General features: G+C 54.4%; 2 protein-coding genes across 3 annotated transcripts in view; both read right to left on the bottom strand.

Annotated features, from left to right (window-relative positions):
* Positions 1–113: 113 nt before the first annotated feature.
* CCDC134 (coiled-coil domain containing 134) lies at positions 114–8082 on the bottom strand. Of its 2 annotated transcripts, XM_027666516.1 has the most exons (8): positions 7340–7451; positions 4044–4045; positions 3856–3973; positions 2907–3028; positions 2598–2682; positions 2137–2318; positions 1819–1890; positions 114–1466 (listed from the first exon to the last, which is right to left on the bottom strand). In XM_027666516.1, exons 3-8 carry the CDS (start codon positions 3956–3958, stop codon positions 1341–1343), a joined length of 690 nt encoding a protein of 229 aa, XP_027522317.1. In that variant the 5' UTR covers positions 3959–3973; positions 4044–4045; positions 7340–7451; the 3' UTR covers positions 114–1340. The 2 variants fall into 2 exon arrangements, with proteins under 2 accessions (XP_027522317.1, XP_027522308.1); XM_027666507.1 differs by lacking the exons at positions 4044–4045; positions 7340–7451 and adding an exon at positions 8005–8082.
* A 535-nt stretch (positions 8083–8617) lies between these two features.
* Positions 8618–10925, bottom strand: part of MEI1 (meiotic double-stranded break formation protein 1) — a 37385-nt gene continuing 35077 nt past the window's right edge. Inside the window, exons 29-31 of the mRNA XM_027655185.1 lie at positions 10440–10571; positions 9980–10089; positions 8618–8840 (exon numbers count right to left, since the gene is read on the bottom strand). Coding sequence (XP_027510986.1) covers positions 8795–8840; positions 9980–10089; positions 10440–10571 — 288 coding nt within the window. The 3' untranslated portion in view covers positions 8618–8794. The remainder of the gene's footprint in view (positions 8841–9979; positions 10090–10439; positions 10572–10925) is intronic.

The raw sequence follows: 10925 nt of genomic DNA, 5'->3' as shown, positions 1-10925 counted from the left end.
CGGACCCTCACCTCCTGGGGGACCTAGCGTCGACGCCCTCTGGCGCGCACCCGCTCCCCCCAGGAACGAGAGCAAAAGCCACGCTTCTTTTACTTAAAAAAAATAAAACAAAATAAAATAAAGTCAGTTTTATTAAAAAAAAAAACAAAACTCGCGCCCACTGCCACCCCCCCACTGGAGAGACTTGGCTCTGCTGTTAAAAATTCAGGACGTTTCCCCTTTCCCAAAGGCTGTGATGCTTCCAGCCCGGCACAGAGCACCCGCTTCTTGGGGATGGTCCCTCTGCAAGAGCCTCCTCTGGTGCGAGGTCATCAGCGATGGTGGGAAACAGCAGGGGGGTTGTGCCGGGTCCCGGGGCCAGCCCCTCACCTCTGCTCCCCAGCTGGCTCGCTCCCTGCTTCGGCCCTGCTATCCCCACATGCCCTTATCTGGCTGTCCCTCTGCCAAAGAGGCTTTGGAGTCTAACTTAGAGAGGACGAGCGCTGCAGAGGAGGGATGGGGGCAGGATGGCAAGGGCAGGGCATGGGGTGCAGCACAGGCTCACAGCGGCTGGGGGCTGGTTCCCCAGTACCTTCAGCATCAGCAGGGCTTGCACTGCAGCCACCCACTGGCTGCAAAGAGGCCAAGTACTGAAATTCCTTCAAAAAATTCACCGTGTGTTTGCCTCCCTGCGGGAACGCCCAGTGGTGGCTGCATAGGAGAACAAGATGCCATCGGGCCAGAACAGATGCTTGTCGGCCTTTTAAACTACATCTGAACAATGAAATGCACGTTCCTCGGTAAGAGAGCCACTGGGAAGAGGGGAGAGCTGATCTGGCAGAGGTAGCAGCTGTGCAGAGACCAGGTAGAGCCGGGTGGGAGGTGCCAATGAGATCACCAGTTTAACAAAACGAAAACCAAAACTGAGAGAAGCAGCATTGCTCATGAGGCTGTTTGGTGTGATGCACTCCCCAGCCCACCCATGTTGGAGGAGGCAGGTTCAGTGTAGAGTGTGCTGCGGAGTGGAGGGATTCCTGGGCTCCTCAGGCACAGCATGTCCCCCACATCCTACTTCCCCACAGGCAGCAGCACCCCAGTCAGCCCAGGGGATGGCCCCACTGCTTTTCCTTTAGTCTGTGCTTTAGCTGTGGGGAAGGCATACCCCACTCCAGCCACACTGGGGCAACCCACCAGCACTGCCACCCAATCTCCACTGAACAAAAGGGAAAGGCAACAAAACAAAACCCACGGCACAAACGGAAAGGGGACCACCAGGCACTGGCCAAAGGCTGCCGAGAGGGAGCGAGCCACTCTGTGTCCCAGTGGTGTCACCCCCACTGCAAGGCGCAAGCCCCCTCACGCTACAGCTCCGACTGCGAGCGGGAGATGCGCGGGCCCTTGCGGATCTCCTTCCGCTTCTCCTCCTTCTTCCTCCTCTTCTCCTCGTCCCTCAGTGCCTTCTGAAAGGTGTCAGCACTGGGGAAAAACTGTGGATTGACAGCAAGGGGTCAGGATGGGAGAGCCCCAAAGCCTCCCAGAGGCACAACCCCCTGCCAAAGCCAACGCGCAAGCCTCATGGTGCCAGGGGGCTTGAGGACGGATGTGGCATGAGGCAAATAGGATCTCGACCATGGGGCAGGTGGCCACAAGAGAGAGGAGATGGTACCAGGTGCCTAAAGTCAACTGCAGCCCAGCCAATGAATTCAATGTGTTTCAGCCATGCTTCCTCAGTGGGGTTTTGGCTATTCCCCACGAGACACCTGTTCCATTCCCCAGCCAGCTGCCTGGAGCTGTGATTGGGAAAGACCACAAGGTGAGCTGGCAGCACTGCTGTCTTACCTCTGAGTGGTCCGTTTTAAAGGGATTGCGGTAATCGGGTGATTTCTCGCTGATTCCCAGCTCCTGAGCCATCTGCAGAGCAAAGTGGAGACCACATCGGGCACTGGTGCCTCCCACTCCCACTCTCCCCTTACTGTGACCAGGATCCCCTCCTCCCCACCAGCCCCATCTATGTTCTATGCTCTTCTCCCATCACTCAGCCCAAGGACAGCCCTCAGACATGGAGTACACTCCTCCTGCCCTCCTTTTACCCCAAAAACCTCACCCCCAGCCTAAGCAGCAGAGTAGGGACACGGCAGGGGGGACCAGGAGCCATACCAGCCGCAGGACCTGGGAGTGGGGTCCCTGCTCGAACACACCCGTCAGGTTGCAGAAGCCGATGCCCCAGCGGATGAGGCTGTTCCAGTTGGAGTTGTGGTCGAAATAGTGGTGCACAATCTTGGGGAAGCGCAGGACGACATCCCCGAAGAAGGCAGTATTCTCCACTACGTGGGAGTATGCTGTGGGGACAGCCACCAACCCCATCGTCACACATGCCCCATCCCACTGGCACTTATGTCCCCACCAGGAGGTAGGGAGGCTGAGTTAAAATGGGTAGGTTCCCCAGTACGAACTAGTCAGAGGCAACAATAAGGTCCCTGACAGACAGGGTCAAGCCCAGGTCTGGTCTGGATACACAGGGGTTTTGTACTTACCCCGGTGCCAGTCCCAGGAGGAATGTCTGTGATGCACCAGAGCACTCAAAAAAGGAGGGGGGGTAAAGACCGGAGAGGACCTACCATCTTTTATCTTTTCATCCTGAGGGAAAGGCCCGTCGGGAGGCACATCAGCAGCAATGAGCACAGCACGAGAGTCTTCCAGCACCTGCCAGAACCCTCAGTTACTGCCCTGTCTTGCCAGCTCTTCTCTGTACCCTCGAGGTGCTGCCCCAACTGCCCCACTTTGAAGCCCCATAGCATCCTCCCTTCAGGTCCTAAAGCTCACTAGCCACACAATTCTTCTCTTTGACCCCATGGAGGCCCCCCAGCCCTCCCCACTTTGGCCCACCCTTCCCAGCCCCACCAAGCGCGGCCCGTGCTGTGGCTCACTTTGAAGAGTCCCTTGAGCATGATGTCAATGATTTTGTACTGCTGGTTGACGTCATTGAGCTCAATCAGATTCTTCAGCGCATTCATCTGGTCCTTGCGCTTAACCTCAAACAGCTTCTTATCTGCAACAGTGTCAAGGGCACTGCTGGCACTCTGCCACCTCTGGCTCCCATGCCCCTCTGCACCATCCCAGTCCCCCCAGTTCTCCTCGGCGTGCCTGAGGGCTGGGGGGCAGCATCTGAGCCAGGATGAAACAAAGATTTCCAGTAAGCCCCCTTGCCCAGACACCCCAGCAGGGCCCTTAACAATGCTGAGAGCAAGTGGGGAGCTTTCTACTTGCTAGTCCATGCTCTGACTGAGGGGCTGGAGGAGGAACATGAACTCCCACTTTCCCCATATGTGTCTCCACATACTAAATATCTTTTCATACTTTGCCTGTTCACCAGGGGATGCTGCTGCATGCTAAGAAGGGCTTGCATTAGCCCACCTTCTCATGGGCAATAAATGCCTGTGGCACAGAGAAGTCCAAGTGCCACAAGCCTAAAAGTCGTCTCCCACCATCCCAGTGACCCCAAAGTGGTGACCCCAAAGCACCGAGACCCCAGGTGTGCTCTGCCACTCAGCTGGCCATGCCACTTCCAAGTGCAGACTGGGAAACATGCTCAGTGCTCAGCATGATAGAGCAGAAAGAAAAAGCAGAACACCAGGCACCACCACCATTTCCGCTCCTGCACCAAGCCAGGCACTTGGCTAGCAAACCCAGGAGCTTGGCTAAAACCCTTCTACAGAAGAGCAAAGCAGCAATTTCCCAGTGCTTCTGGATTCTCTCTTTTCCACTTCCCTGTGCCTTTTCTGTGGTCTCTGACCCTTTCCCTGCACATGAGCTCCCTCCAGCCTCAGTAGGCATGAGCGCGTATTTGAGTCACAAGGAGCAGGCTGCAGAGGATACAGATTTCCAAGCCAGAGTCTACCCTCTGTTTTTCCAGGTCTGCGAAGCTGCCTCGAGGTAGCAGCAGCACCAGCAGAAAAGGGCAGGTGAAGAAAAAATCCATGTTGGCCACTGCAACCTGGAAAAAAACAGACCAACAAAACCAACAACCAGTGAGGAGACTTATGAAAAGGAAAAGTCACACAAACCACTTGAGACCAACAGCACATTGCATTTGGCATCAGGGTCCTTGCCCGCCTCTCCCTTGTCCCCGTGAGGGTTTGAGGGAGACAGTCACCAGAGCAGAGCCACGGGGTGATGCTGCAGCCAGCCTGCTCTCCCCTGTGAGGTCTCTCTCCTCCTCCTCTCTACCTGCCTCCATTGTTGGCTGGGCCCCCAGGGATCTGACTCAGCACTGACCCAGAAGAAAAATTAAGTCCTACCTGTTCTCCCAAAAATAACAGCTAGCTTTTTGCTGGGTTTGTGAGTTAGAGCAGCCCAGCAACTGAAACAGCAGGGCTGGATGGTGAGGATTGCCAAGGGGCTGAGCAACACACTCAGCCATCTCCCTTCACCCCTTGGGGTGCTGGTACCTGGACCCTTTCCCTCACTATCAGCCAGGTGCCAGCTGCAGGCCCCACACCAAAAAGCAACAGTTGGGTGACCTGGTGGTAACTTCCCCCTTACCCCAAACAAGTCCCTCCCCAGGCGGTGGTGTCTGAGGCTCTGTAGAGATGCTGTTGGGCAGAGCTGCTCCTGACTACAAGGGTCCCTCATCCACAGCCAACATGCAGAGGAGAGGCTGGGGGAGATGGTCCTTGAGAATGAGGCTCAGCTTCCAGGCAGCAGAACTCGAGGTGGTGGCCCATCCGCAGGGACAAGGTTTCCACTGAGTCAAGCAGCAGCCACTGGCAATTACAGAGGCAGTAGCTCCTTCAGAGGCATTGCCCATGCTGCCCCCTGTTCCTGAGGTAAAGGCAGATGTGTAAAGCCACCAGAGCTGCCCTCACCCTCTGACACACTGACTTCCTGAGCCCACGCTCGCCTGCCTGGGCAAACTTCTCTCTGCAATGCCCTAACAGTGGAACAGAAACAAATCGCTTCTTGTTTTTTTCTTATTGTTTTTCTTTTTCAAAACTAATACAATTTGTTCAACCCTGGGTCCATGAGAGAGGCAAAGCAGGCAGCACCAGCAGCTCTCCCAGCCTTGCAAAGATCAGCAGCAGCTACCACCATACACCTCCTGCTGAGGCTGAGCCAAGCACCTTCACAACCCCAATGGGGGAAGGAGAACAGCGTAGGGCAAACACGAGAAACCCTCTGAATTATTTTGCTGTTGTGCTTTGTAAAAGGCACCCCTGGAAGGGAACAGATCAGAGTAAATACAACCAACTTTACCGAGGAAGACACAGCTGGCCATGGTGTGGGCTCAACAACACATCCCATGTTTCGGACACAATGCAGAGCCAGAACGGCAGCACAAGTCCCCCACATCAGGTCTGAGTCTGTCGCCTCTGCCCACTGTGGTGCTAGGATTAAGCCATATTCCAGCAATCCTGAACTCCACAAAGCACACTGACAAGCCAAGGCTGTAAGGAAAAATTCTTCAGCCCAGGCAAACAGATACTCTGCTAAACCCACCAGCCTTGTTGGCTCCCAGAAGACGGCTTCACCCTGCCAAAAAACATGACCCAAGGCCTGGCTCAGCAAGGTAGTGTGGGTCTCCCCTCTGTAGAGCCCCCCACAGCTGCTTACTCCCTCCCAGGCTCTCAGGGAGGAGGAAGTGCAGCAACTCAAAAGCACTAAGTGCGACTGCCCTGGGACATGGGCTACTGTTTGCCCCTTGGATCGGAGATGTGACCGTAAGGACCAGGTTGGTTATTTGCCATGGTCATGGAGAATTGGAGAGAGATGTTGGAGGTAGCCAGTGGCCTCCAGACCAGGCTGGAAGGCAAACAGTAGAAATGCTGCCCACAACAGCTCTGCCACACTGCCAGTGGCAGTCCCAGCATGCCTGGTCGGGGGGGGGGCTACTGCATCCTCTGCTTCCAACATGGGAGCTGGGTGGCCGCAGGATATGAAATGGTCGCTCCAAGGGGGAAGAAGTTCAGCTGCAAGAAACTCTGTTCAAGGCAGCAGCAGAGCAAAGTGAAGCTCTCTGCCAAAGCAGTTGCCAAACAGCTGGTTGCTGCAGTAGAAGGTCCACCAGCCTGCCTGGGTGCTTCCAAGTCTCAGAACAGTGATGGGCTTTTCCAGAGATATGATCTACAGATGCTGCAGTATATATGGTCAGTGTTTTCAATGAAAATGTTTTCAATTACTTTACAAATCCTCCTACACCAGCCCTAACGACTGTGCCACGGGACAAGGCTGGAAGCAGAGGACTGGAGAACCACACCATACTAGAAGCCCATCACCTTTTGGTCTGACCCCTTTCCTGCTGGCACTCATTCTCACATCGAAGCTAATTACTGACATTGTCCATCAGAGCTGAATCACCCCAGCAAAAATGAAGCAGGACCCAGGTTGTTTTCCTCTCCCACAGCGAATGTGAGGCTGCTGATGCCATGTGGGACCACCTCAAATTTATTTTCGTTCACTGCCCTGCTCATTTCATCACATTTTAACAGCAGAGGACATTCCCTCCTCTCCAGGCCAGACTGTGTAAGTGCAGAGATGCCAAAGCTCCTTGCAGATGTTCCTCCACACTTTCCCCACAAACTCTCTGTCTTCACACCTGCTGAGGAATGAGATGGAAACACCACAGAGCTGCTCCTCCCTACTCCTTGCTGAACTGATTCCTGCCAAAGACAGCTCTGCCTCATGCTCCCAGAGCAGTCCAGGGAGCCAAGGCCTGGCCTGATGCTACAGATGGGAAGGAGTTTCCACCGATATTCCCTCACAGCCCTGGCCAGCTGTCTGTTTCAGCAGAAAGCCCACCAGTCTGTCTCACTGTCTCCCATCCTCTTAATTTAGATGTGTTTTCCCAAAGACATGACAACAGATGCCGTGTTATAGATGGTTAGTACTTTCCATTAAAATGTTTTTAATGACTTTATAAATTTTCCTGCAAGAGGCTCGTCTGAACCAAGCATCCCTGAGATTTATTCACTTAATGAGCTTGCAAGGCAGAGCCATGCTGCCACGCTTTGGTTCTCAAGAGGGACTTTTGCAGTACCCCCTATCTCTCCTCCGCAGGGCACTGAATTGCAGGGGGAAAGCATCATCAGCCTGCCTGTGCCAGGAGCACACTGTGGCAAAACAAGAAATGAAAACTCCCTGCCCCATGAATCCATTCCCGAGCCGCTTCTCCAACAACCATATGAGGATTAATCTCTTGTCACAACTGAATGAAAAGCTTTGGAAGTGAAACACTGCTGCTCAGACTTCTGCTTGGACAGTTCCCCATGGGGCTTACAGGACCAGCTGCTTCAGTTGAAACACCGGCCATTTACATCTGCTTGTCTCCAAAGTCCCCCAGCCGCCAACCCCAGAGCTCACGCACCACAGTTTTGTCATCCCCGGCAGAAGCTAGCGAGGTGATGTGATTTCCATCAGGAACGGGTCCATCCCAGCCCATCCCTAGCCTCCCGTCCTGCCGGAGGGGGTCAGCAGCACCCCGAGGGTCTCAGGTGGCCGCGGGCACAGGGAGATGGAGATTCTCCCGCAAGCATCGCTGAAACTAACGGCAGTCACACAGGGACAGTGGAGTGGAAACGGGATTAGCCGACAGTACCGTGGCCGCGCTGCGGGTAACCCAGCCGGAGCCGTGTCAAGTGGACGCAGCAGGCGGCACATGGGGGATGCGAACCCTCGGGGCAGGACGGCAGCTCCCCGGGCTGCGGAGGTCCGCTCCTCCCGCCGCTCCAGCGCGGGGCCAGGGCGGCGATGGCAGACAGAGCCCGTCGGGCACAGCCCTTTAACCCAGAGTCCAGCGAAGTGCCTCGGGGCCGCACTGCCCGCGCCGCTCCCCGGCCACCCCGGCTGCCCAGAAGGGCCCTTCCCCGGGACCGCTCCCGGCCACCCCCGCCCCGCCGTGTCCCCGGAGCGGTGCCCGGGCTGCTCTCGCCCTTCCCTCCTGCCCTGCCGCGGCCGGGCAGTGCCCTCCGGCCCCGCTGTGACTCCCGGGACGGGGAAGGCTCCCCGCCGCCCCCTCAGGCTGTCCCTCACCTGCGGGCCGGGAGCCGGGTGCCGGGTGCCGGGTGCCGAGGCCGGCGCTCACGCCCGCCGCGCTGCCATGCCGCTGCCGCCGCCGCCGCCGCCGCTTCCCCGCTCCGCCCCGCCGTGTCACTTCCTGAGTCCCCGCCCCGCCCCGGCACCGGCCCCACACCGGCGGGGCTGTCCGGGTTTGGGCCTCCGGCGCTGGGAGGTTTCCCCCCGTCGGGGCTGCTCTCGTTGTGGGAGGGTTTCTCCCGGCTCCGCGAGGGAAGGAACCCCGTTAATTAGAGCCTCGACGGGAACAGGACACTTTAAGGGTGTGGGCAACAGGACAGTGGGGGCTGGAGCTGTAGTCGAAGGAGTCACTCGTGAGCTGGAAGAAGTCTACTCAGCACCGTGGCACACGCGGCATATCCTGCTTCCCCGGGGTCCTCGCTGAGCCCCCGCTGCCCCTGCCAGCCCAGAGCTAAGGGGCCATCCCGGAGAGCCATGAGCCAAGGCGGATGAGCAGAGCACCTCTTCCATGGCATCCCTCTATGCCATCGTTTCCCCCGGCAGGTCTGTAGTTTGATAGCTGAAGGGCATCAACCAAGCCTCACCCTGCACAGAAAAGGAAACTGAGCCGTTTCAGCAACAGAACTTTATAAATGAGTTTCAGCAAACCTTTTTCTCAAAATGAGCAACAAATTACTTCCTTTGTCCATCTTCTCTCTCTACTATTCACTGGGAATAAATGGCAGGATGGGGTCTTCTGCTCCATTCTTGCCTTTTTCCTCTGCTCTGCACACCGCATCTTCTCATTTCAGTTGCCAATGTGTGAGAGGGACACTGCCACGCTTCCCAGACATCTGTCATTGGCATCATGAGTGGAAACCAAAGGAAAGGCATGGCTGAACTCCAGCATGCTATGGGAATTCCCACATTTGACATACCACTGACAGGAGGTTTTCATTACTAAACCAAGCCTCCCCGAGCCATGGAGCCCCACTCCCAACATATGCGAAAAACATCAGTGTACGTAAACCAGAAGAAAAATTCTTTCTCAACAAAACTGATGTCAAAGCTTGAGTTTGACCAGAGGATTTTGTCTTCCCTGTTCATGACTATCTGGATGGTTTCCACCAGGACAACTTGCCCTCTCGGTGTCCCACAACAGAGAAGTAGTATCACACTGGGGGTAAGCACAAAGACAAGCTACTCCTCATGGAACAAATACCTCACCCACTGCACATCCTGCATATGGCTGATGATGGTGTTCCACAGTGAAGGAAGACCCCCTACCAACAGGAAATCAGTGCCCTGGCCACTTCCATCACTGCTATATGTCCGAGGCAAGGCAATGCAGCATGATGAAAACAGGAAGGCAAAGAAAAGTTTGGGAAATAACCAAATATTGCACCAGGCTCCCTCTTTCTCCACAAGGAATCTGGGAGTGGCCCCGACTCCATCCCCAGAGAAAAGAAGGATTCAGTTCTCAGCGGGCAACTCTAGGGCCAAGCAGAATAAAATTTGCTAACTCCCCTCACTGGTTCCCAAATGCTCCCTGCACTTTGAAAGTGCCTGAGTCATCTTTGGGGTTTCACTACTTCACAGGCATACCAGCAGTAGCCAGCATGCAGACAGAGGTTAACTCATTGCTCATACTCCAGGAAAATCAATACAGAGATCGTTACTGCTTTGAAGTCAGACTCCCCAACCTGTTCCCCTTTCATCAGACCACCTCTGCCTTATAGATGAATGCAAGCCCCGCACAGAGACCCATCATTCATCCCAAATGTCTCTGCATTTCCCAAACATCTTCTCAGATTAGGAGATGATGAAGTCTTTCATCCCAAAGTTAGTCAAGTGTAGCAATCACTCAGTTTTTCAATTTTGTTTGCCTTCAGCTGGAATAAGAGAAGGAACAGCAGCTTAAGTATCCCTTCCAACCTTTGTTACACCTACCACTCACATCACCTATCAAAGGCATTTGCCCAGCAAAGGATACACAATGTCCTGATGTTTTACACATGTGGTCCTCTGTCCCAGGAGACGATCCAGCAAGGTCTGAATGGTCCCTGACTGCACTGGCTCCACCTGGTAATGACTGCTCTGAATCTGAGCAGTCAGAAGAAAGAATGGCCAACTGTTCCAGAAAACTGTTGGGTTTGTTCCTTCATACTCCCTCCCTCATCTCCACACAGAGCAACGAAATCTTCAGACTTTGATCTGGGGGGTAATCAAGGGGCCGCCCAATCTGATGACATAGTTTAGGCAGTGGCTGGCATCACTCCCTTTCTGATTCCACTGTACACCCCTCGGGGCAGTAGGCCAAGGCAGCAGCTGCAGGATTCCTCTTCATCTTACCATAGCCTCCTCAAAAGGAAGTTTATGGCTCCCCATCAAAGGCTAAAGCAAACACCCAGGGATTCTCTTCCAATTTTCCTCGGCAGTCACTGCTTTCTTACCTGACAAAGGAAGAGGTAAAGAGCACAAGATGTGGCCTCAGGCAGTTCTGCTAAGTTGGCTTCTGCTGCCTCCTGAAGAATCTGGCTAATTTCTTTTCGAGAAATAATATTGCTGCTCTGATATCTCACAAACTTGAACAAAGGAAAAAATAGAGGCATTAAATAGTGAAAGACCCGCAGACTGCAACAGTGACTCATCGCCTGCAAAGACCTCTTCTATGTAATGGGATGCTGCAACACCCTAACCACAGGCCTGATTTTTATACCACCTCTAATAGAACCAGTGCAAGTATCTGTGTTTACAGTGCTCTGATTTATAGCCATATTTATTTTGGTTTAGGTCGGGAAGTAACTGAAATAAATCAGGTAACCTTTTAAAACTGAAATAAAGCAGCAAATACTCACAGACCCATCTTGTATTTGGAGGGGGAAGGTTCGCATTAGTAGCCCCTTCCTCTCATCCACTGCCAAGAGGGCTTTATCTTC

The sequence above is a fragment of the Corapipo altera genome, unplaced genomic scaffold, assembly GCF_003945725.1.
Source record: "Corapipo altera isolate COAL_440 unplaced genomic scaffold, ASM394572v1 1, whole genome shotgun sequence".
Taxonomy (NCBI): Eukaryota; Metazoa; Chordata; class Aves; order Passeriformes; family Pipridae; genus Corapipo; species Corapipo altera.
Note: the sequence above shows the minus strand (reverse complement) of the source record. Positions and strands in the feature narration are given on the sequence as shown.

Excerpts from the sequence above, each read along its gene's own strand:
- CCDC134 (XM_027666507.1), bottom strand. The coding sequence starts at position 3,958 with ATGGATTTTTTCTTCACCTGCCCTTTTCTGCTGGTGCTGCTGCTACCT. Across the intron at positions 2,683-2,906 it reads TGCTCAAGGGACTCTTCAAA|GTGCTGGAAGACTCTCGTGC; the intron begins GTGAGCCACAGC and ends GGGTTCTGGCAG. Across the intron at positions 1,891-2,136 it reads ACTCCCAGGTCCTGCGGCTG|ATGGCTCAGGAGCTGGGAAT; the intron begins GTATGGCTCCTG and ends TTTGCTCTGCAG.